At 40.5% G+C, this 26,402-nt stretch overlaps 4 protein-coding genes across 4 annotated transcripts; 2 read left to right on the forward strand and 2 right to left on the reverse strand.

Annotated features, from left to right (window-relative positions):
• The first annotated feature begins 3,718 nt into the window (after window positions 1–3,718).
• Window positions 3,719–6,699, forward strand: LOC115110781 (transmembrane protein 265-like). Its single transcript, XM_065010291.1, has 3 exons — window positions 3,719–4,113; window positions 5,402–5,637; window positions 5,815–6,699. Exons 2-3 carry the CDS (start codon window positions 5,404–5,406, stop codon window positions 5,971–5,973), a joined length of 393 nt encoding a protein of 130 aa, XP_064866363.1. The 5' UTR covers window positions 3,719–4,113; window positions 5,402–5,403; the 3' UTR covers window positions 5,974–6,699.
• Window positions 6,700–7,819: 1,120 nt separating this feature from the next.
• On the reverse strand, window positions 7,820–12,742 carry prr14 (proline rich 14). The gene is made up of 4 exons (XM_065010290.1): window positions 9,391–12,742; window positions 9,147–9,300; window positions 8,890–9,002; window positions 7,820–8,767 (listed from the first exon to the last, which is right to left on the reverse strand). Exons 1-4 carry the CDS (start codon window positions 10,545–10,547, stop codon window positions 8,701–8,703), a joined length of 1,491 nt encoding a protein of 496 aa, XP_064866362.1. The 5' UTR covers window positions 10,548–12,742; the 3' UTR covers window positions 7,820–8,700.
• A 5,627-nt stretch (window positions 12,743–18,369) lies between these two features.
• cd2bp2 (CD2 (cytoplasmic tail) binding protein 2) lies at window positions 18,370–21,309 on the reverse strand. Its single transcript, XM_029636668.2, is given in 8 exon segments — window positions 18,370–18,697; window positions 18,948–19,033; window positions 19,151–19,267; window positions 19,270–19,729; window positions 19,815–19,972; window positions 20,321–20,453; window positions 20,657–20,732; window positions 21,222–21,309. Coding segments are annotated over 7 exon segments (1,140 nt in total). The 5' UTR covers window position 20,732; window positions 21,222–21,309; the 3' UTR covers window positions 18,370–18,586.
• A 114-nt stretch (window positions 21,310–21,423) lies between these two features.
• pheta2 (PH domain containing endocytic trafficking adaptor 2) lies at window positions 21,424–23,912 on the forward strand. Its single transcript, XM_065010292.1, is given in 6 exon segments — window positions 21,424–21,559; window positions 22,535–22,643; window positions 23,021–23,108; window positions 23,111–23,326; window positions 23,431–23,450; window positions 23,452–23,912. Coding segments are annotated over 6 exon segments (855 nt in total). The 5' UTR covers window positions 21,424–21,551; the 3' UTR covers window positions 23,866–23,912.
• Window positions 23,913–26,402: the final 2,490 nt, after the last annotated feature.

Consider the following 26,402-nt stretch of genomic DNA (forward strand, 5'->3'; position numbering starts at 1 on the left):
TGATTTTGCAAAACTTGAAATACATATAGCCTATCTATATACAAGGCCACTTGGTCCGATTAAATGAGAGATGTGGATGGTAATTTGTTGTATGGCTCCTTTGAGAATATGAACCCAGCACAGCCAGAAAAAGTGAGGAATATATTCTCCAAATATATTCCCTAAAAAGGGAAAAAGATTCCTATATCTAATTAAAAGATTTCTATGTCTAATTATTTTTTATTTTAAATACAAAACACATCTATTTTCATTCTTCTAATTAATGGTAAATGGTTGCATTCTTGTTCATATGTTTTCCTGTTTTTTGTTTTTTTTATTAAGCTTTTCATCACATCCTCCATTTGCACAAAATACTTCCTCGCAGTGGCGACCCGTCGTTCAGGGCAGAGCCCCACCGGTTTTGCGCAACAACAAAAAAACAAGTCGACAATCTACTAGCAAATCCTTGTTAATCCTTGTCATATGAAAATAAATTATAGATAAAACGTATCGGTGCTCATCGACCATTGGACATAAAGATTACACAACAAGTTGGAAACCGCAAATTCCCCAATGAGTTGTTTGGAAGGAATCAGTGGCTAACTGCAAGCACTGCAAAGCAACCACTAACATTAGTCTGCTATTCAATGGAGTGGCAGTGTGTATTTTTCCGAGGTCCCACCATAAATCCAGAGAATGGCAGACTTTGATGACAAAGTATGTTGACAAAATGTGCCCACAAAGGACCGCCGCACCACCTTCACAAGGTGATTTCAAAAATGTATTTTATCCTGCTGCATAAATTATGTAATATGCAAGGGAGATATGTACACTGTAGCTAAGAAAGTAATACTAAGTGTATGTATTGTAGTAAGCTGTTAGTAGCCCATGTCATTCGTGGCCGGTGTGTGCTTGTTTGCACAGCTTTGACAGTGCTACTGATAGTAGTTGTGGCGCCTGGGTTGCACGTGCAACTTCAGCACACACAACATTCTACAATAGAATGCTGTTATTTGACATGTCAAATGAAAAGCTTATTTAATGTGTCGAAAAGTCTTATGACGTGTATCTTTTTTGACACGCAAAGACCCAAACGGCGTTCAATGTGCCTCACCCTAATAATTTGGTCTTTTTTCACCTCTTTATTTTGCCTACTGTTCTAACTTGGTGGTGCACATGTAGCCTATAACCTGTTTTGGAGAGATGTAATCATTGAATATTGCAAGAGCTTTCATTGTCTGGTTTATATGTCCCCTTCATTTACCCTACAGTTCTGACTTTTTGTACAGGGAGAACACTGTAAGAACGGCCCATGTTCTGAATTCTGCCGCTGTACATTTCAAAAGTGCTGAACAAATAGTTATATTAGCTACTTCCGTCGTTGCTCATTAATGTCTTAATCAAAATTACAGATCGCCTCTTATCCAGTCGTCATCCACTTATGCCATAGTTTGTACATCTAAATTGTCAGTAGAAACCACATTTGTTTAAGCAAGTCAGCCATATCAGCTATGTTTTTTTAATGGAGGTTAATGAGGCTGAATGGACTGTTTCGCTGCCAGACAAGGCTCCACTGATAGCCAGGTGTAGCAGTGGTAAGGTGTTGGGACTCTGCTGTTGGGACAGCTTTATGTAGGCCCTAACAGTTTGTGGACACCGTTTGTTACTGTTATGGTGCAATTAATGTATTGTTTGGTGTTGTGTAGTGGCTTTGCTGGCATGCATCCCACATTTTTGTTTTTGCCACACCAATAGATTTACATGCTAAAATTGCAACTGCTTACTTGGAATACAATATATGTGTGTACACATGGTCTAAAGTTTGCAGAGAGGTGAGAACATTCTCACAGTCAAGCTGAAAAAAAATGTAGATGCCAACTTTTGTGTGAAAAGTGGCACAAGCACATTTTGGGGTATTATTTTGTACTTATGAAAGGTTTATAAATTAGGCTCCTGGTCTGTCCCAAGAAGTGATGGTAAACAGTAGGCATTTTCCTTGTTATTCAATTTATGTTTAATTATTTTTTGGGTATAGATGAGGGTCACTTGTTTTTTTTCAAGTGTTCATGGAGGGTTTAGGTAAAATATATTTTTCTGAAGAGGGCCAACCATTTTCATTTCAGAGATGTCCGATTTTCTCCATGTAACCCTTATTATAAATAACGTTTACTCCCTTAGCAGTTGTGAGACAAAATTCAGTGAGCCTTTATCAAAATTCATTATAATGTAAAAAAAAATGTCTCACTCTGAACACGCCAATGATGGTTTTTCCAGTCGTCCCACCGTTGCCACCTTCTCTTTCTCTCTCCATTACTCCATCCTTCAACTGATATTTCCATAACTCGAGGGAGCCATATCTCTCCGTTGCCACCACTGGCATTTTCTCTGTCTCAATTTAACGAAACACCACCTGCACGGTTAGACAGATGTTTGTAAATAATATATTTAGTTGTGAATTTTATGCATTAGTACTTTCTGTTGCAAGTTTTCACTTACCAAAGCTTTACTTCCGTGTTTTCAGAATCCACGTCAGCTGTACAAATTCTGTATTTTCTATTGGCTAAGGACTGAAACTGTCCCTGCAGTTTAGACCAATCCCGCGATTGCTTTGGGACAGCTTGATCCAGATAATTTTCCACAGGCTTCGAATTTTGCTTGGTTGTAGTATTTTTGTGTGTGTGTTTCTGTGTGTGTCAAACAAAATCAATAAAATTGTATTCGTCACATGTTTCGTAAAAAACAGGTGTAGATTAACAGTGAAATGCTTTACTTACGGGTAATTTCCCAACAATGCAGAGTTAAAGATACAAATATGGAAAAGTACAATTTAAAAAAGAATAACAATAATGAATAACAATAACTTAACTAAATACAAGAAGTACTAGTACTGAGTCAATGTGCAGGGGCACAAGGTAATTGAGGTAGCTACGGTATGTACATATAGGTAGGTGTAAAGTGACCAGACAACATGATAGATAATAGACAGTAGCAGCAGTGTGTGTGTGTGTGTGTGTGTGTGTGTGTGTGTGTGAAAGTGTGTGTGGGAGTGTGTGGCGTCAGAATGCATGTGTGCGAGTGTTATGTGTGTCTGCTTGAGTGACATCACTGTTGAGGAATGCAGTCTGGTAGTCCCCAAGTACTGAAATAAATGTTCCTTACCTCTGGGTCAGAGAACAGAGTAGTTTGGCGGAAGTCTTGAAACAGGGTGTGCACGTTAACTTAGACTAGAGTAGCAAAACAGTTGACGTATAACAGAGACCTTAAGAGAGTGGGCATGTCTCAACACATAGTGATCCAATTACCTAAATCATTCTCACTTACGATGGACCAAACATATTGGGAATTGTATGTATGTGTATGAAACAAAGCGTGCATGAAAGGAGTGAGTTGAAAAGAGGGAGACAGACATGAATACAGTGTCATAAAGATATTATTAACATGTACAGAGGAGGATAAGGGAGGACAGAGTACATGAAACCTAGCTGTTTGTTTTCTCTCAAGGCAAGGCATGTTTTGACTCACCTATGCAGGTTTTCAGGAATGTTGCACAGAGCGAGCAAGAGAGAGAGAGAGAGAAGAGGAGCTAAGAGGCACTGTATTCCATAACATCATGATTGATAGAATAATAAATGTGGAGAACCAACAAGTATGGTTGAAGTGGAGGTAGAGTGTAGTTAGATATAGATAAAGGTAGGGCCTGAGCGTGTGGGAGGAGTGGGACGTCAGAGGAGGTTAAAGTGTGAACAGTAAAGGGGCGTGGAGGTTTCACACAAGAAAGAGTTAAATCCACTCCCAGCCTTCTCCTTTTTCAGACACCACTAACTTTCATGGTGACCACAACCAAAACTGAGACTGCAAAAGAAAGACAGACAGATTGCTCAAGAAAATATTATAAACAAGAAATATCTGGATAACATTTGGATATGTTAAATCAAGTCTTCACGAACCTGAAGCCACAACCAACTAGCAGCTGTGATCATTAACTAAATCCAGGAAGGAAAATAAATCAAAGAAAAGATCAGCTTTCTTCTTCACAGCTCTGTCAGCCATCATAAGTGAGGATTTCAGTTTGACTGGAGAGTAGACAGAGGCATACAGAGCTGTACTTTCCCAATCAAGATCAAGCCTGGACTAGTAAGCCAATTATTATCTGTGCTATTTTTATGGTGTGTCATATACTATTGTTTCATTTCAGATACTGTTTGCTTTGTTAATCCACAAAAATGCTGTTATGTTGTTCCGTATGTGATTCCCTTTGAGAATGAGTGTATGAGACCATATGGGAAAAGAGCTTAGCATCGCTCATTCATTGCTTTGAGTAATCAGGACTTTACAGGCACTCCAAGTTATTTCCCTAAAATACTTCTCCTTTATGATCAGTTGATGAGGAGGGCTCAAGAAAAGCCCCGATAATGTTCTGTTGTCAAAGGCTGAAGGGAGAGACGATTACAATGTAACTATTCTTCATTCATTGATATGATCTTTGCCGTAAGAATACATATCAAGTTACTGGAATTCACCAGGTCAAGACTGAAACTGGGACAGGAAAAGGTTTCTCATGTTAACATTACAGCAGTAAGATAATGTTGATGGTATCTAATGACATCTAACACACTTAAATGTGATATACACTGAGTATAAAAACATTAAGAACAGCTGCTCTTTCCATGACAGTCTGAACAGGTGAATGCAGGTGATCCTTTATTGATGTCACTTCAATCAGTGTAGATGGATGAAGGGGAGGACATGGTAAAAAAAAGAAGAAGCCTTGAGACAATTGAGACATGGATTGGGTGTGTGCTATTCAGAGGGTGAATAGGCAAGACAAAATATTGAAGTGCCTTTGAACGGGGTATGGCAGTAGGTTTGTGTCAAGAACTGCTACGCTGCTGGGTTTTTCACGCTCAACAGTTTCCCGTGTGTATCAAGAATGGTCCACCATCCAAAGGACATCCAGCCAACTTGTTGGGGTGCAACTCAATATAAGGAAGGTGTTTGTAATGTTTGGTATACTCAGTGGACATACAATCATAACATTTCCCTCTTGCTGTTTTCTTTCTCCATGGCTAATGATTTAACTCTGGCATATATTCACTTGCACACTGCACAGTGTAATCATTCCAGTTATTCAGGCTCCTGTTTGATTGATATCAATGCATACCTCATCCCATGGGGCATAACAGTGTTTTGTCTGTAGAAAGTACCCTGGCAGAGAATGAGCATCTCAAACCATTTTTGTTGGCATGTCAGTGAAAGACATTACAAACAAACTCATTTAGTTTCAGTAAACTAATATCCTATATCCTTTATCCTTTATGTCACAACTGCAAATAATACAGTACTATCAGACTTGAATAATTATATTTCCTTGTTCTGCATTTGATCTATCCTCTGAACTCTGCTGCATCTATTTTCTCCTCAGAAATGTCTGCCCAATCAGCAACAATGGAGAACATTCCACTGACTGCTGTCCCAGGTACAGGTGAAACAACAGATGCCCAAAATGACACCACCTGCCTTCAAGTGATCACCTGCTGTGGTCGTGACCATACTGTTCCCTCCTGTGCCAAGGACAGGGACTATAGGAGACTGGCCATTAGCAGCATCATCTGTGGACTCTCCTGCATTGGCATTTTAGCTTTGGTCAACTCAGTCAAGGTAATTTCAAGCTTATTTTTTTAAAACCTGTTTTTGTAAACATTCTGTAATGTAATCAAAGGTGTTGCCCCTTTAGGGACCATCTCGGTTCTCAAAATGTGCACATCTACACTTAGAGTCTATATCTTAGATATGAGTCATATCAAAATATAATGTACTCTTCTATCCCTATGACAGGCTCGAGAGGCAAGGAAGACGACTCCAGAGAAGGCTAAACAATACTCCCAACGGGCAAAAACGTTTGGGATCATTTCTATTGTGGTGTGGGTGGCGATTCTGGTACTCAGCCCACTACTATTGGTACTGGTGTCATACATACTCACTCTGATAGACTGACCAATTCCCAGGAACCACCAAGGTGGATGTACTGTACCATAAGGATGGCTACAGGACAGCGGTCCAACTTCTTTAGTATTGATCTTGGACTGCTGTGACACTGTGAGGTGGGAACAGATGGAAAAGCACCTCCGGTGACTCAGGGAGACTCCACTGTATACAGCCTCCCTGAGTATCATTCTGATAAGGCTGTCTTGCCGATAAGGATTTACAAAGGCACCTTTAACTTTCTTTTGTGTCAATCTGGAATTTATCACTGGAAGACTGGTTTATAGTTAACATTCAAGTGATGCCACAGCTATAAATACATTATAAATATTAAGATATTTTGACATTTATCAGTAGCCCAACCAGACTTTTAGCACTTAGAGTAAGGACTGTAGTCAAACTACCTTCTTCCTGAATAAGAGGTTGGTTCAGAGACGAGAGATGAGCAAGGGGACACAAAATAACCAATTGTTTTTGAGATAGCATTTAATGGACACAGTTTATTTGCTGACATACATGAGTCCAAGACTGTATTTTGTATAAAACAGCAGAGATTTTAAAAATCCTGTATAAATTCAAAACAAACTGAGGCACTATACAGGGGCCTGACTCCAAAACACTCCCATGTCCACTATCTGTCTCAACCTTGACATTTCACTTTTACCATTTATGATATGCAACACAAACTTTATTTTTTAACAATGTTATATTTTTATCAGTGAAATAAATCATTTGTATATGTGAAATAAATGATAAATGTCTAATTATAAAGGACAGATTGTGAACTAGGTATAATTAAATCAGGGCAGTGTTTCTGATTTACAGTAATAGTGAAAACTGCCTTTGGTTTTAAATACCAAAAATGTACAATACTTCATTTTGTTTACATTATCATTTCTACATTTACTATATTCATGTCATTGCCTTTTTGTATTTTATATTTATACATTGCATGTTTTAAAGGATTTTGTAATTAAATGAAAATACATTTACATCAATTTGATCTGAATTAAATTCCTTTTCAGGCTATTTGCCTCATTTACATTAAGTTAATATAGCTACAAATACCTTTTACTTAATATAAAGTCACTCTCCAGCTGTAACAAAAAAATGCATACAAATACATTTATTCAATACAAACCACACAGTAAAGATAAATATTTTCAGAAATATAATTACAAAAAATGTGATGTAATAGAAAAGTAATTTGTATAGACTAGCAATTTTCAATTAAATATTGCTATTCAAAACAAATATTACAATCCACAATGATACAAAACATTAAACTAACTGCATTGATGAAAATATTCATGCTAATGTTTCCATAGAAATACTCATTGGAGTGTCATGACATTTACATTCAATTTTACACAAGTAACAATTCAACATAGATTATTTTTACAAAAATGTATAAAATGGACAATATACATTTTATTTGCTATAGTTATGATCCAGAGGTGAAGAAAACAATGCAATGTAATGTGTATACAAGGCAAGAATTGGCAGGAATAGTCAGGCAACAAATAAAGGACGGTTCTAAAAGAAAATATGAAGTCTGTGATTGTCAGAACCAGAAACATTTTCTTACAGCTGTAATTTGGCCAAAAACAGAATTCTCAACATTCAATATATCTTGAAAGTAGCTGCCATTTGATGCTAGTTGCCAATAACAGGTTTGCACCTACAGCTCAATTGGGAATTATCATCTGGAAATTGTTTGGCTAGTAAGAATCCTTACTTGAGAAGTATGTGTATTCAATAACTGCTGTGTAAATATACATTGATGTCAATGGATAATATCCATAAAGATTTGAGTTGCATGTGAGCTTCCAAATTTAGGATTCAGTAGCAAATTAATAAAGCAGAAATGTTTAATAATGATTAAAAGGCTGAGGCATTGGCATATTAAGAATGCAGATTATCAACAAAACTGAGTGCAGAAATAGTAGCAGTTTTAAATACAAACACTTATGCACTCACTGACCTAAACCAATGATATAAAATGCATTTACATCCATAGATAATCAAATATTACAATAACAGTATATTCCATATCGTTATCTACAAATAGTACACAATGAAAATACAAAAATTCTTCAATTATCATTTTAAATGACTCAATGGAAGGTAAATAATACACCCCCACAAAATAAAAACATTGTAAACAATTACAGAAGATGAGGACGAGCTTGATGTTGGATGGGAGGCAACGGGGCTGGGCAATTTGTAATAACAATATTTTCAAAATGTAAATGTGCTATTGTCTACCCCTTTGATTGGCATTTGTCAACAGATATTCTGGTCAAAAGCTAACCAGGAATCCAGCTGGTCAAGCTTGGAGCAAAGAAGTGAATCAAGCTCCTGCAGATTGAGGGTGGGGTGATCTTTAGAAGAGAGGCAACCCCACGCTTGGGCCTTCCAAAAGGAGAGCCAACCACAGCTTTCCTGGGTAAACCACCCCCTGCCCCAGCACCAACAAGTGGCTTCCTTGGCTTTCTGGCCACACCAACCTCTGGGAACTCCACAAAACGCTTCATGCGCTTCTGACCAAGGAGGGAATGAGATCCATCGCGTCGACTGAGTGGCACCTCAAATATGGTCTCCAGCCGTCTGGGACGAATAAAAACAAACACAGAGCAAGGAAGTTGTTAATGAAAGGAAAGTTACAGTCAGTCATTACAATGATGATTACCTGTACTGTAGGATGAACAATAAGATGCATGAGTGAACAGTAACCTTTCAGGGGGCTTTGGTGAAGTTTTTATTAGTGTAGATTTCCTCCAAACTGAACTCCTTCTTCTTCACCCTGTTGGAACACAACAGATTAGTTGGGGTTTTAGTCATCCATGTCATAACATTTTACGAATACAGGTAGGAAGTTTACCATATACACACAGGCACACCATCACACACTTCAAATACACATACCTGATAGGCTTGGGCAGGCCCATGGGTGTGAGGTTGTGGAGGGGTTTGGGTAAGGCTTTGCGAATTCGAATGGATGACACTTTCCTTCGTTCCTCATGTTTTCCGGTTTCCAACTGTGCAAACACCACCACAGTGTTACCGTGGTGAAGGTGGGTTAAAGCCAGACTCACTTATCTACTCATCTTTGTAACTAATCACATAATGCATGTCATATGTAAATGACATAGTTCACATTAAATATTACGTGGTCAGTGTACCTTAATTTCAGAATCTGACAATGCTTTTTCCTCTCTCATCCCCATGGCTTCGAACTCATTCCTGAAACGGTTTTTGTCCTCCTTCTCCACATTCTCCCCATCCTCCTCATGCTGCTGGCTTGTCTCATTCTCCAAGGGAATCTTTGACAATGCACTGGAAACATGGTGGGATTAATCATTTTTAACTACTGTAATCAAAAAGGAAAATATGTATTTTTGAACAAAGGACAAAGTGGTGTTTTACCTGCAAAGGGAGGAGACTGAAGCAGAGGATATGTCTGATGTCAGGTCACAGGGGTCGGAACTGGAGAACAGGTGACATACAGAAGAGCAGGATGGTGAAATGGAAGAGGAAACACTGGAGGGGGAAGGGGAGGTATCATGACTGCAAGCACTACTAGTGGCAGCTAGACTTCCTTTTCGCAATTTCCTGGAGAGGAAGGCCAGGGGGCTTGACAGGAAGCAGGAGGCCCAGACAGAGATGAAAGTGGAGGGTGGCACACTGGGTAACAGGTGGTAGGACGGGTTTCCCAATGAATAGGTCCTTTTTGAGGGAAACACCTCTTTACGCAGGCATAACGGAGCTATCTCCCGCTCAATTTCCACACTAGAGACAGTATGACGGCGTGGACGCCTGGACGGTGCGGGAGGAGTGGGGACAGGAGGAAAGAGGGCGGGGTGGAGTCGGGGTACGGAGAGGATCCTGCCATGCAGAGAGGTGGTCCAGTTGCTGTCATGGTGGAGGAGAGCAGGGATCTCTGGGCAGGAGTAGCTGCGCAACAGACGCTTCTTAAGGGTGGTGTTGTTATCTGATGAAAAGTCCATCTGCTCACCAATCGCGGTATTTCTCTCCTCCTCTTCTTCCTGCCCCCTCTTCCTTGTCACAGGCCTGTGCTTTCTACATTGAGTCGCTGCTTTCTTTGGCTTCTTTTTTTGCCCCCTCCCCCTGAGCCTCGTCTCAGAGGGTACAGGCAGTTCAGAACACTCATCCTCCTTCCCCTGCTCCTCCTCCATCACCTGGTCAATAGTCTTGTTCTGGCCAAGGTTAGTTGGTTCAGAGGCAGTGGAAAACACTTCTACATCAGAGTCCATTGCCACATAATTTCCTTGCAAAGTCATAGAATGTTTCACTATATTTTTGTTCAGCTTGATTGAACATTTGGGATAAGTTCGCACAGGCCAAGGCACAGTTCTCTTTTTTTCTTCAACTGTTATATGATTAAGTTGCAGGGACTGAGTTGTCTCGGCATTGTCCTCTGTGGACGGACCTCCCCTGACTCTCTTACGTCCACCAAGGGGTTCCACAAACCTCTTATCCACCAGTAACGCATCACTGACAGACATTTTATTAGATCCATTCCGACTCTTCTTTGGGCTCTTGCTAGAGTCAGACCCACTCATTTCTGCTCCCCAACCTGCATCTTTGTGGAAAGCCACCACTGCGGTAGTCTGTAATGTCTGTTGTGTAACATCTGAAGATCTAGAAGCTACATGGACATTGTCATCTTTGCTGGGCTTCAAAGAGTGCAAGTGATCGGCACCAACACCAGTCAGCCCTGAAGATGTTCCAAGCTGTTGGGTTGAGCGTGAATTATGAGACCTCCTGGATTTATTTTGTTTCGGTGGTTTTAGTGGATGACTCTCTTCTGAAGTGATCTCATTCAACTTCAGACACTTTTGTTGATTTTGAGATGACTCCACTTCAACCACTGGGGAAATCTTCCTCTTCTTACAGATGTATTTTTGCTGATTTTGGATGCCGTTTGAGGCCACTTCCCCTTGATATCCAAGTGCTGATCAGAGACAGGCAGTTCATGATTTTCTTTCATCAAAGCAGTTGTCATGGTAGTTACCATTTCCATATTACATGCTGAACTAGAGTCAGTGTCACCATAACTCAAGGCACTGGTCATATCCCTACTATTGCTGGCTGCTATGCTGTTGTCACACAAACTGTCATTACTGTGCTCTAGCACACTCCCATTACTTGAAGTGGCCATTACTGTGAGAGACGTATTTTTCTTAATACGCCCACTTCGACCTCTACCTTTGTCCTTCATCATCTCCATCAGAGGTACATGTGTTTCAGAGGGTTTTTGAGTGGTTTCAATGTATACGGTAGAACTCTGGCTAACCCGAAGCAGCACCCTACTTTTAAGAGACTGAGATTTAGAAGTTGCACACGGTTTTGATCCAACCCCGGCTGGACAAGTTCTACATCACTTGCGTGCTCTACTGATGTTAATGTGTAACTTTCTAACGCAACATCTACCGTGTCTTCTTCTGTGACCTCTTCACATCGCTCTCTTTTCATCAGTTTCACGCTTTGCTTTTTCTCTGCATCTCTATTGATCGCTGTAAAAGGAGTTGCTCTGCATCTCCTCTTAACTTCCTTTGCTGAGCCTGCCATATAGCCTTGCTTTCCTTCACACTCATCTGTCTGCTTTTGAAGACACTGACTGACTGAGGAACAGTTGTTCAGTGTTGTGTTTACAGGTTTTCTGGGGCTTTTCTGGATAATCATATGTGACTGGGAACCACACACCAACATGTTTTTCGGTCTTGAGGCAGACCAACAGTTTTATGCTGTCATCTGCCTGGCATAAACTCTCAGAAGTGGTATTGTAGATAGAGGAAAATGGGCTAGATGTTTCACTATCAATACAGTCCCAGATTTTGTACTCTACATACGATTTTGTGGCAAGCCGTTTAGCCTTGGGCTCACAGATTCCTACTTCAGCTGGCAAACTAGCGATGCGGTCTGCTTCAGATGCGTTAATTGCAGCAGAGGGACTGCTCTGTGATGCAGCTTCATTTAGAAAAACACATTTTCGGCGCAATGGTCTCCGGTGAGCTCCTGTCAAATCCACCTGCTCCTCCATTTGAACAATGAAAGACAGTTTGGACCCACATGAGGAACTTGAGGGGTCAGGGGGTTGAAAGGACATGGAAGAGCATGAGTTGAACTGGGACTCCGTTGATTCAGAACCACACTTGATACTGCTTCTGAGTAGAGGACTACGCTGCATACAAGGTAATGAATCATTATTATTGGTCTCCTTTTCTGAGCTGTTTGACATACAGGTGTCCCTTTGCGCATCTCCAGGTGGCATCATATTCTGTTTCCCCTCAAGAGAAAACTCATCCTCTTCTGGAGTGCCGTGGGTTTTTAGATCCATGCTGAACTTTAAGTGTTTACGAGAGGCAGGGTCATTTCCTCCTCTTCCAGCTTCAAAGTGTTGCACTGTGTCAGAGGTTAGCTCATACCCAGGTCCTTGTTGGTGAGAACTATGAGAGGCAGAGGAGACGTCTACATCTGGTTCAGGTGGGGAGCTATTGGGTTTGAAAAGTCGGACGGGACTCATGACAATCTGTGTGAAACTGGCCATCTTGGATTTAAATGACTGAAACAATGGGCCAATCACCCATCGCTTGACAGAGCTCGGGCTTCCAGGGGACTTTCCACAGCCAACCTCTTCATCCGCCTCCATGCCTGATTGGTTGAAATCATGTTCAGTCTTGCCAGTAGTATTTACATCTAAAGTTAATGTTGAAGAGGATGGAATCGCTTTGTTATTTGAGCCTTTTGTGTCTTTGTTCCTACAATGGAAAAAACAAAAAGAACACATGAACAGAGAAAAAAACAACACTATTGTACAAAATACAGGTATGTTTAACAAACTACAATTGGTGGAATGGTATTATTCATACAAACTAAGGCACTACCAGCTTGTTTTTATGAATACTTATGAATGAATCTTAACCAAAGAATTCCCTGACTAGTACCCCTACCTTAAACTACAGTTGGGAATATGAAGAGGTTGAACGTAATCAGACAAGCCTTCCACTAATCTGAAATGTTAACTCCATCCATTTCACTTCATCTATTTTTCCTCCATCCTTTTTCATCCCAAAAGAGATCAACCTGGTCAACTGAGCAACACCATCCATGATCACTGATCTCACTAGGCAGGTTTCCATTGACCCAGGTTTATTTGACAAAAGCAATGCCGCAAAAGAAAATATTAACAAAAAAACAGAAGCTATAGGAGAACGTTTCTAAAGATCGACAACATTTGTATCCATTCGACAGGGGGAGGATTTTATTTTTATTAATCTATTTATTAATGCAACAAATCATGGAAATAATTTTTAATGAATAAATTACTTTGAATAACTTAAGGTGCGCGGGGACACGTGATGTCATCACCAAACTATAAAGCTCTTCTCAACATTTAATTCTAAATGCCTACTGTTTTCTAAATGTATTATTCAACTATGAAAATAATGTTTCTTTGCAGGATAAGATTGGTCTTGACTTTCAAGAAAGCCTGAATTGCTTTGCCTTGCTTTTCTGATTGGCTGGATGCAAGTTTCACCATTCAATTATTTCAGATCTACAGGAGTGCAGGTTTCACAGTGGCACATGAGAATTATATGAGAGGTTCCATAACTTTTGGGGGGAGGGACCCCACCATGTAAATAAACTGATAGAATCAACGGCCAAAGGTCACTTTTTTCATTGGGACTATGACAGTCTATTACAAATCTGTCCGACAGTGCTTTTGATAATATTTCAAATCTGACGGAAGTATGGTTTGAAGTGACTGAAATGCACCAGAAAGGTTTGGGAAGTTCAAAAGATCGGCAATCATTTTGTATGATCTTTTCTGTAGAAAATACTATCATTGGTTTTGTTCTTTTCCTCCCAGTCTTATTTAGTGCCTGGTCTTGTCCACTCTGTTCTAATGAGTCCTGCGCGGCTTGTGGGCATTGTAGAGGGAAACAAAGTTGCATCTTTCAGTGATGGGGTCTTACTATTTTGTTGCTTAAACAGTTCAAAAGACTTCAAATATTTGTAAAAAATAATAATAATACAGAAACCACTGTTTATTACAGCTGCATCTAGCAGCTATCGGAGGTTACTGATTCTCAATTCTATGAACCAAGAGCAATTTTATTTATTTTTATCCCATTTTCAAATCAGGTGACCCCACATGGGGTCGTGACCCCTATTTTGGGAAACACTGTATAAGAATGTGGCAAATAGTCAATTATTGAATTCTATACATGCTGGCTTTTGAAGGCCAAACAAAACATGAAACAGATGGGTTGGAGGGCATACAGGCAGTAACCAATTTATTAATGCACAATTTGCCAAATGGTTAATGGAAAGACTTCAACCACTTATTTTATAGGTTTAGGTGTGAAGGCATTACGTCCAGCTGTTTTTAAATCGACACAAGATAGTTAATTGGAAACACACCGTAGCAGGCAAATGTTGCATCTATTTTCTATGCAAACTTGCTAAATGTTGACAAAAATCACTTGATAGGTTAATGGAAACAGCCACTGACTCAATCAATTTCTCCACCCATGGTAAAACACTTGGTTTCTAGACATTTGAACAAATAAAGTCATATGCACACAAAAAAACATTGAACTTCTATGTAAGTCATCATACTCACTTAGACATTTGACATTCTGATGCAACATTGAGATCCAAACCGCTCTGCAAAATAAGTAAATATTTACATCATAAACATATCCATATAGTGTAATCACTTTGCCAATAATTGCCTCTGCTTTAATCACGCATAGTGACCATGAAAAATAAATAGGTTATTAAAGATTTTATGTTTGTTGTTTGGTTGCAAAATGGCTTTTATAGAGACAGCATCAATCTGCAATAAAACTGATTGTCAATGTAAACATCACTGATGATGTCTGGCTAGTTAGGTCAGTCATGTTTGCAGACACTAATTATTGCTCCTGGCTGTGCATCTCTAAGATGCAGCAGACCGTGTAAGAGGATTAATTTACATCTTTCTACCGTTTACACCACAGCATTGTGTAGGGCACTGTACTACCAAAACACAGTGCACTAGGGTTGGGCCATGTCTGGAATAACACATGGTCCTGTCCAAACGTTGTTGATATACGATCATATCGTCTATTTTCTCTCTCAGGAAGGGGGGTTGCAAAATGATTTACAAATTGGTAGGGCTATGTTTCTCATGTACATAAAGAAAAACACAGATATCAGTTATATTAGCCTGCTGTGAACCATCCGGAGGTGTGGGGGTAAATGGGAGTCAGAGGGGCGGGGGCACTCAGGGAATCCCTGCCGACGTCACATGATTATTACCGGCGCAGGTGAAGGCACAGGGACAATTACGCACAGGGGAAAAAAAGAGAACAGTGGGAAACGCGGGAGGAGAGGAAGGAACGGACAAAGAAATAAGGAGAAATATGGACCGAAGAAACCAGAAATGGACAGAAGAGGACATCGAAAGACAAAGAACAGATTAAAAGATAAAGAACGTGAGTAAGTGATTCCCATAATCGCGAGCCAATGTCAAGCTAAGCCACAAAAGAGACTATTTAATTTGTTGATTATCAAAAGGCTCATTGGTGTGCAAGTAAAGTGCTCTGAACCAAGCTAGGATTTTGTTTCCTTTCTTGAACCGGCTGAGTGCCATTCTGTGAACATTAAATACATCAGTTATTTTTGAAACTTAAAAACCTGACTCTTCCTCTGTTTATACCACCGCATAGATCTGAACCCTCTGGACTGATCCCACTAGCTTTAAAAAACTAATATTATAGCCGGTCCAATCGTAGGCTATTGTTATTTCATCTTGATCACCTGGGCAAGCGTATTTGCGACATTCTTCCATTAGGCTACATTCCAAAGTAGACCACAAGCAAAGGGAAAAGGTGAGAGGAGAGTGCGTAGATGGAAGGAGAAGGAATTATACATAGAGCAAATTGATGATGCTGTTTGTATGTGGCTGCTATGAAAGTGAACCGTTTGTGCGGGTGATACTGGGTGTATTAATTCTGCCGACTCTGTTGAGAAACTTTTGTTAAACGGAAGCAAATGGAGCGAAAAAGGTATAAACCTACCTGAATTTGTCCAATTGAAACTCTTGTTTGCAATTGTTTGGACTAATGATTACACCAAGATCAGCTAGATGCAGGCAAGTGTGCAAGGAGGTATTTAATGTGTTACTGTCTGTCACCTTGATAACTCCAATTTGTTGCACAGCCTGTGCACGCCTCAACATTATAAACTTTAATTCGTAGGCTACGTTGTATCAACCTCATGATGGGTATAGGGAAAATCATGTGGTAGTATCATGTAATAGCCTAAACCTATCAATGTTACATTGAGCTGGCTAAATGGAATATGAATGAGTGATCCAATATGTTGTCATAGAAATAAGGCCATGCTCATAAAAATGTAATTTAAAAAATTGTCCACCCTAATCTTAACCAGCCCGACCACCACTGATGTACAGACAGATTATCTAGAGTGGATACAGTAGAAAGTGGCCCATGCACAAATAGACATTTATTGCATACCTTTTTTAGCAGTTGTTTGCAGGGGGATCAACTCTCATTAGCTTTACTGACAGGGACTGAGACACTTGCATCTAAGGATCAGAAAGGAGTGAACTGATTACCAAACAAGACCCTTTTAAGTAGCCTATAATATCTAAGAAACCATTAAACTTAAACATGAAACTACCACACTGTTCTCCCTCTTGGCAGGGGATGTATTTTGTCTGGACTCCGCCACTGTGTCTTTGGGCTCCTGCTTCTTCGGTGTCTTCTGAATGCGCCCACTGCTCCTCCTGTCACCAGGCTTTTTTCCATCTTCACAGCTGTGGGAGATGAACAGTTATGGTTTGGACTCTTCACCAGTAGCTCCCAGTAATTGCGATGGTAGTTAAAAACATGGGTTTCAAACAAGCAAGAATATAAATACAATAGGGGAAGAGGAAAGCAAAAGGTGGCAGGGGAACTATACCTGGGGGTGATGGAGGAAAGAGGGAGAAGGTGGGGTGGAGGTTCGCTGTGAGGGGGATTACAGAAAGGGGTTGGGGGAACCTTGGCATCTCCCTCCATTGGACAGACTATTTAGGGGAGCAAGTCAGGGAACTAGATCAACATCCTCACTCTCCCCCTATCTGTCTTTCTCTGGAAAGACAACATAAATAAACATGCTTTTATCTCATTTCCAAAATTAGGTAGGAACTGGCTTGCTTGGTTATGGTATATGTTAATCAATTGCAGTAAACATTTGTGCAAAATGTACACAAATGGAAAATGTTAGCTAGCTTGTGGTTTTATTTTCATCCATCTAACAACACATATATAGATCACCTTCTAGTTTAACCTTTCCAGAATGAACAATAAAACGTGATTTGATTAGTTTTACCTTGTCAGCTAACAAATACGCGAATAAGCCACTAATAGCTACAAGTATTTGATCAAATGCATAATTTTTGCCTCCTATTGACAATATATCATTTTCGTGCACTCTTTTGAACAAAGCACATTATTTGTGTTGTCATGGGGATGGTATACCGGTGGAGGCCACTTCTACAAGAGCTCGTTATTCGTTAACTAGCAGTAGATCTGTGTTGTGCATATCGTGAACTTCAATGCAATAGCCAGCTACGGTCTATGTGGTCGTCAGCTAGCTAAGTTAGCTTGGTAAAGTCGGGAAATTCAATCATTTCAAGGAAGATAACGTAAAATGACGGTAGGGTGAGTATTAGTAGCTAGCTAACGTTAGCATATATGCTAACGTTCGCAGCCAGCCAATGCACTGCTGAGATAACGTTATAGTCATAAACATTAAAAATATGCATATTTTATGAAGCCAACTTAAAATAGTAAACTTACCGCACCGCCCCAATTATTTGCTAAGAAAAATATGACATTTTGTTATAATATAATTGTGTGGACATCTTTAACGTAAACACGACGCAGGACGGCGCCCAAGTTTAACCATTTCACAAATGTCGATTCATGATCAAAAGTTCCACTGGCACGCCGACCAAGAAACCAATCAGAGGGAAGCTTTCACATGGAAGAAATCCCTCCAAAAAATCTAACCAATGAAGGAAAGCTATAAACGTCTCTCAACCAACTGCATTCTAGTGAAAGGATCTTGTTAGGTAAGGACGGCCAACAGAAGTCAGAAAGCAGTCTTTGTCCTCGAGTGATGTATATTAGAACCAATCAGAAAGACGGAAAGTAGCTGGTTCAGAAGCCAGTTTAATACAAAATGTTATTTTAGCAAATTTGTCTAACTGCTCTTAAAACCAATGTAACACTATATAGAAACCCCAAAAATATTTAGTAAAATGATTTAGCAATGTTTCAAGACCTTGCTTGTAGGCTTAGCAGCAGACAGAAATAGACCATATAAAATACCAATTTGTTTATTTTAAAACAGTAAGGCTACATACAATAAGAGATCAGATAACAGAGAATTTGGATGTGTGTGTGTGTGTGTGAGCGAGAGACTATCATTGGTATTTATTAGGATCCCCATTAGCCACTGCAAACACATCAGCTACTCTTCCTGGGGTCCACATGAAACAACATAATACATCAAATTATTAGTCAAGAACTGATAATGGTCATGTGTAAAGATCAAAGTCTAGTCTCTTGGAATTGTAGAACTGAGCGCTTCCCTGTTCAATCCTCCTGCAGTAAACACCATCTTTGAAATAGCCCTCATCCACCCAGCCCTGAAAGAGACAGAAAATAGGGATTTACTGGGCAGAACCGGCCTGGCCTAATCCAGTATAACCAGGTACAGGATCATAAGGAAAGAAGGAAAATAAACTGTGTGACCACCAGGAAAACAGACCAGTAGCAGAATGGCAGGTACTGTTGATGTTCCTACCCATAGGACAGTTAATAGAGCAGAAGTACAGATACTACTGCCCTTAATTTATTGTCCATTATACTGTAATAGAAAATAGAGATAATTCAAACCTGCATCTGCTGACTGCTGAAGGGGCCGTAGAGTTCAGAATTCTCCTCTGTGTCCCATTTATACTCCCACATCACCTCATCACTCACTTAAGACAAACAAAATATGTTTACACACATCTCAAAAGTCAACAAAAATAGCACCTGTAATAGTAGTGTAAATGGTTTGGAACCAGCTGACCGCAAACCAATTTACTCTCACTAACCTGTCTCATCATCCTGATCCTCTTTGTCCGGAGCTTTGACACTGTGCTTCTCGTCAATTTTGTCTGCAAACATGTCAAGCTCATCTTCTTCCTCCCTCCATTTAAACTCCTCCCCACTGATTGCTGCTGGCTCTTCCCTTTCAGTGTGTAGGCCAGTTTTTCATACGTCTGCTGGTATATTTCAAACACTCCACTCCCAACCAGTCTGTCTGCCAGTGCCGTGAGCCTGTCCAGTTTTTCTGTATCCCTATTTGTTTCTTCTGCTTTCCCATTCTCTCCCCTCTGCTTTCCCTTCTTACGCCCACCTAGGCCTCCAAGCCGGCGAAGCCCTGTGGCAACAGTCTCCCCAGGTAATAGCAGCTCCAACACAGCCTCTGTGAGCTGATGCTGGCTGAAGGATGCCAGGGGGTCCTCAACTGGCTCCTTTTCTTCTTCCATGTCTTCCTCTTCGTCACTGTCTGCCTGCTTCTCCTCTCGCTGTTTCTCTTCTTCTGCCTCATCTTCATCCCCCACTCTCCTCCTCCTCTTGGCTGCCAGACCTTTCTTCTTTCGTTTAGTAGGTTGCTCTCTTATTTTCACCTAAAGAGCGAGACAAATACATTACTTCAATGTGTGTGACATTTCTGCAGTGAACAACTAATCAAATAACTAAAGACACAGTTACCCAGTCAATGTTGTCAAGCCAGTTGTCCCTGATCTCTTCATCCTTTTTGACGTAGTAGTTTCCTTCAGAGTCAAAGTGCCCTTCTTGCATCTCCTCATCCAGGTTAAAGGGTGTGATGGGAACTCCCTCGTCACAGTCAATTGTTGCCCCCTCCTGACCTAAAACAAAACATGCACTTTTAGACATTAACAGGTAGACTCAGCAATATGACAGATGCAAAAACTAAACAGCATAGTGGATCAATTTGCCTAACAGCTGAGAGTGTGTTGAAGTGCAATGCTCAACTTCTCTGCTGATTTGGTCCTGTGGCTAACACGTTGCAATGGGTAAGGCGAACCCATGCACATGTGTAGATACGGTGTGTGACTGTGTGAGGGAAGTCTTGCGTCTTACTCATCCCAATATCTGCAGTGCTGCTTGTGGCAATGCCATTTATCAGAGTCTACCTTTAAATGACTGGAGTGCCAGGTCTCAGTTATGAAGACAATCAAATGGGTAAGACAAACCTTCCACATCGTCACTGGCCAATATGTTGTATTTGCTGCTCTTATCTCCATCTTCTTCCTCGTCCTCCTCGTCACTGTCCAGAGAATGTTTCCCCTTGAACCTGGAGCCCGGCCCAACCACATCCTCACATAACTGGTGAGATCCCAGGTGAGATAGCAAAGCAAACTGGTCAGTATAGAAAACCCACAAACAAATGCCTCTAGCTAACACAAGTAACAAAGATTATTACATCAAAAAGCATATTTGTGTTGGTCAGATTATTATGTCCCACTCTATGCTGTTAAAAAAATAATGTAACACTGAACTGATCTGAGAACAAGTGTTTGTGGCAGCACCTTTTTCTTTGGAACGTCCTCATCCAACAACTCTCCACCATCGCCGTCCCCAAACGTGACTTTTCTTTTTGACATTCTGTTGATGACAGAAGATAAAACAAATCTAAATGTACATGTTTGTAGTATACATGTCTATATATTACTGTACTATAATGAATCAAACGGAAGCAATCGTCTTAGCTAACTACTGCGCTAACTAACGTTAACTAATGTTAGTTAGCTAACCATTTATTGAAGCTTTTGAATAAGTATGTTATCAATATTTAAGCGAATACACTATTCCACGTGACGTTAACTTACGTGATACGATTATCTCCACAATAGTGTGACTACTACAGCTATAGCTAGGTAAATTTGTTTTGTTTTGCTAGCTGACTAACGTTACAGTACTAGCAGGTACCAAGAAAACAACGACACATGCAGAGTTAGTAAGTAACGTTAAAGGGGCGTAAGTTAGCTAGCTTCACAACACCTTGCATGTATTTGAGAATGGATAAGGATAATTAAAAATGCCAAAAATACAACATGTATTTAAATGCAGATAGCTAAGGAAAACAAAAACTACCTCGCTAGCTACTAGCTATCGATACGAAAAGTCTGCAAGCGCCATTCAACTAAACAGGAAGTGATGTCGAACCTGATGCGTACAGTTCTGCGGCATGTTCAAGAGGTGTCACGGTCTCAAAAAAAGTTCTCTAAACAATTCAAAACGTTCAGCACCAGAACGGGGTTTAATTCAGAGTTTGTTAATTTCGAATTGTTTAAATGTTTTGTAACGTATCTATCTCCATGTTAGGCCATTTCATAGGTGTTTGGGGGTGTATTTGCATCTAGACACCAACTTATTGAAGGCCAATGACACTCCTCCTTTTCTTATGAGCCTTGTGTTGTTACTATGTTTAGGTAAGCATCATAGTATTTTTATAATCTTTGGGCTTCTATGATTTCAGTGCCAGCACAAGTTTTCCCTTGGTCGAGGTCAAATAACTAATTGTTCTCTAGTCCTTTTTTGTTTTTATTGTTCATAAAAATGCTTAATTTAAATAGGTTAAAAACTGCAATGATAAAGCTCTGTTTATGTGGCTCTGGCCCTCATAACCACTCATGTTAATGTAGTGGTGCTATAGGGTCCAACTAGGCCTTAATGAGAGGATTCATTCTTGGTTATGAATCGATCACCAGAGGAAGTAAGGAACATTTAATCAACTTCAAGAACACATTTAATACAATTTGATATAGTAAGACTTTTTTCTAAAGCATCACTGAGGAAATTAACTTAACATTTTACACAGAACAGGGAAGTGAGGAAGAACACCCTCTCAATGTATACTATCTGGGTAGTAGGTGTGGACTTAAGCGTAGAGGGAAAGAGAATATTGTGTGTCAGGGTTTTGTTTCAGGAAGTGGGTTGAGTTATTTATATTTCAACACTTGTCCTCTAGTCCCCATGGGAGGACCTGTGTTCGTAACCTGAAACTTTATATTTAAACAATGTCTTATTCTAGATGTGTTGCAGTGAACACAAACTACTGTGGGAATTAGACTGAGAGGAACAAGTGAAGGTTTATGGCAGAAAATCTAAAAAACATATACAATTGGATGGATAGAGAGTGACCCTGAGAGGTAAGCTTGGATGACACATTACTCCTCCGCTAGACTGGCAAGAGATAGAGGTGGAAATTGTGTGTAGATTTAAGATCATTGTCATAAAGAATGGACTAGTTGAATACAGGATGATGGCAACTGGTTACTGGCAATGTTTCTTTACTGGTGAAAAAGAAAGGAGGTATTATGACAGACAAACAAGGCTCAAAGGTTATGTGTTTGTACTACTGGTGCTGGATTGATATTATCAAGGATGCCTTTCATCCTCTAAAGGATCCTCTCTTTGTTGGAGAACGTTGTAATGAAGATCCATGAGAAGATTTTAACCCATTACCTATCCTGCACCTCACCGATAGATAAAGAAGGATATCTCTACAAAAAGGTATTGTAAAACTTAACAGACACAAGCAAGAGACAAATTACATTATCAATATGCTGTGAGATTATGTTATAACACAGTCTTCTCTTGGCCTTTTTCGTTTCCCTGTCTAATAATAATATATCTCATTTGATATTTGAAGCTAGTTTATTATTATCAATGTCACCCCCTCTATTTATATATCACTGACATAAATAGAACATTGAAATGGAGGGCTTGTATAATGGCACTCATTTGGGTAAAATTATCTCTGTATTTATCTCTGTATCTATTCTGACTCTTTACAACTTCCCTTCATCAAAAATATTGTAACTTACTCCTCCCTTCTCCATCTTTCACCCCACCACCCTGGCATCCTCCTCTTACACATACCACATCAGAAAGAGAGGACCTCCTCCTACCAGAGACGCTGGTTTGTCCTGAAAGCCAATCTCCTGTTCTACCAGGAGCGTCCGGCAGATCGACACCTGCTGGGGTTATTGTCCTAGAGGGCTCTGCTGTCCAGCGCTGTGAGTCTGAGGGAGGACTGTTTGCCTTCTCCATGGTGTTCAGAGGTTCAGGGCTGAAAACCTACGGGCTTGCTGCTGAGAACCAGCTGGGCCAGGAGAGCTGGGTCAAAGCCCTGCTCACAGCCAGCCACTGTTACCTTTCACTGCTGGTCAGAGACCTGGGGAAGCAGTACGAAGGTGAGTGTGTGGAGAAAGTGTGGTGTGTGTATTGTTGTATTCATGCTTCAAAAATATGTGTTCCTTTCCTGCCTCTCAACCTGTATTCTTTTGTCACTAAGCAGAGGCTAAACGCCAAGCTGGCCCTGCTGAATCCCATCCAACGAACCACTGTGACTGGTCCAGGCTCAATGTGCCAATCCATGACTTACCTGAACTCATGCTCCTCCTCCTTCCTCATGCCAGGACCAGAGAGGAGAGAAGGGGGAAGCCACAGTGCCAGTAATCTATTACAAGCCCCTCCAATCCCCAGCAAAGTCATCAATAAGAGGTCCCCTAAGCATTGGCCCAAGAGAAATGCACATGTCACACCTATAAATGGACCAGCACCACCATATGGGGAATGGCCACAAGTGGACTTTGATCCTCTAGAGGATTTCACCAAGCTACATGATTACTATGGAGAGGAGGTGAAACAGCTGAGAGCTGATTGGCTGAGGAGGAGGCAGGAGGAAGAGGAGCACCTTGAGGAGGATCTCATTGACCTGAGTGAACACTGACCCACAGAGACAGTCACCACTCTGGTTATTTTGATGAGGACTTTGGTGTCACCTGTGTTACATCATGATGGGATTATAGTCCTATGAGGTTGATGATGACCCTAAAAATGTCTTGTCACTAAGCAGAGACTCATCATCAAACTCATAGACTAATCACCCATAGTGGTGTTGCAAACAACCAGATGCATCCGGTTCTCAGGGATAGAGCCCTGATGTGGGAACTCTGCTCGGGTGTTTCTTTTGTGCCTGCTACGTTAGGTTATAGGACTATAATCAGCTCATGCTGTATACACAGGTGACTGGTGACTGGTTCCTCTTAAACACTCTAGTTCCTCAAATGATAGTCACTTTCTTATTTCAGAGTACTGGCACGCCTACTGGTTTGTCTGTTACTGTTTGTAAATTATCATTAAAATCACTGGTATATTTTCTAGGTAATATTGATGGTAAGTGTGAAGCTTAACTTTCTGTCAGCAATCAGGGTAGTTATGCAATATTGAAGCAAAGAGCTTCCAGTCGAAGCTCGCATCTACTACAAGACCATGGTGCTTACCTACGGAATAGCAAGATAAACTGCCCCTCTCTACCTTCAGGCTATGCTCAAAACCTACACCCCAACCCGAGCACTCCGCTCTGCCACCTCAGGTTTCATGGCCCTCCCACCCCTACAGGAGGGCAGCTCCCGATCAGCCCTGTCCAAGCTCTTCTCTGTCCTGGCACCACAGGGGGAAACTTCCCCCTGAAGCTAGGACAGCAGAGTCCCTGCCCATTTTCCACAAACATCTGAAACCCTCTTAAACAGTAACTTAAATAAACAGTATCCTCACCTCAACCCCCCCAAAAAAAAACAACAACACAGCAACACTTCATCAGCGCTTGACCAGCTCTGCTTCTACTGATAGCTATGTTATTGAGGAAATATGTACTTTATATTCCTGTGATTATGTGGTTGTCCCACCTTGCTGTCTTAAGATGAATGTACTGACTGTAAGTAGCTCTGGATGAGAGCGTCTGCTGAATGACTCAAATGTCAAACGTAAAAACATCCTTGTGATGTGTTAAACATCATATATATTGATGTGTTGTTACACACTGTCAAGTAAAGGCTTCACATCCCTGTTTAACAAAATAATAAGTTACAGTGCAGCACTATATAATTAGGTGTATATCCTTCATGTTAAATGTATCCATTATTTTTAAGCAACTTTAATGCTTTATGCAGCTCAGCCATGCTGTACCACCAGAGGGTGCTACAAACACTAGCTGTGAATTAAACCATTAATGTCCACTGATTAAAACGTGTGACAAGACTCATTTAATTCAATCATAATATTGTTATAGAGAGAGACATAAGTATCAAAGAGCCCTCTCTGGTATTGCCCTGATGGGACATCCATCCACCAGCCAACATGTAACACATTCAGTTGAAAAACCAAGAGATGAAAAGTGAGCTAATATTAACAGGACCAATGTAGTCTCTCATGACAGATGTGAGATTTGGATCTGTGTTCTGAGATAAGGATATATGAGGATTAATATAATGTACACTAGTGAGACACCAGTGGTAAAATAAACAAGTTACTTATTTAAGAAAATCAGATCAACAGATCAAACTGAAGTTCACACAGTGGCAGGTATCCTAGCGGTAAAGAGCATTGGGCCAATAACCCAAAGGTTGCTGGTTTGAATCCCTGAGCTGACTAGGTGAAAAATCTGTGAATGTACCTTTGAGCAAGGCTCACATCCATATTTGCTCTGGGTCAGCTAAAAGGTGAAACTTTAACCTTTTAAGTTGAAGTGTGAAAGTGGTTTTCTATGTGCTTCTCAAAGATGAGACTTTGGCTTCACCACATAGCAGAAATTCAGACCAATCATCTAGAATGTGATAGATTTGTCCAGGGGAGCGTGGAAGTGTGTCACCTACACAAAGCACATACATCTGTATATTAACACCTCCTCACACTGTGACAGGATATAAACAAGCCATAAGGTGTAACCCAGGGCTGTTCAATTCCCTTCCTGGAGGGCCAAAACACTTTGTTTCTACCTGGTAGTTAATCGCACTCACCTGGTGTCCCAGGTCTGAATTAGTCCCTTATTAGAAGGAGAGGATGAAAGTCAGAAGTATTTCGTCCCTCCAGGACCGACATTGAACAGCCCTAGTAACCTGTCTTATAATAAAGTAGGCTATGTGCACTCTATATAAGGAAGTATGGGGTCCTGTTACAGAACTGTGTGTAGATAATGTATGGTACACCATATGACCAAGCATCCTTGAATGTAACTTCCCTGGTTAAATAAACTAAAGGATAATTAAAAATGACTTTACTTTACAGTTTACCATGGCAATAACAAGGCAGATCAGAGGCCATAGAACAACACAGACAACCGACGGCAGGTTACAGGCCCTACCCTAGTCTCCCGACACTGGGGAAGCTTCTCACCTGTCTGGCGGCACTTTGGGTTTAAGTTGTTTAAAAATAAATAAAAAATAAAAGACACCAGACTGGGATATATAAAAACAACTAGATGAGTGG

Source organism: Oncorhynchus nerka, linkage group LG26 (assembly GCF_034236695.1).
Source record: "Oncorhynchus nerka isolate Pitt River linkage group LG26, Oner_Uvic_2.0, whole genome shotgun sequence".
Lineage (NCBI taxonomy): Eukaryota > Metazoa > Chordata > Actinopteri > Salmoniformes > Salmonidae > Oncorhynchus > Oncorhynchus nerka.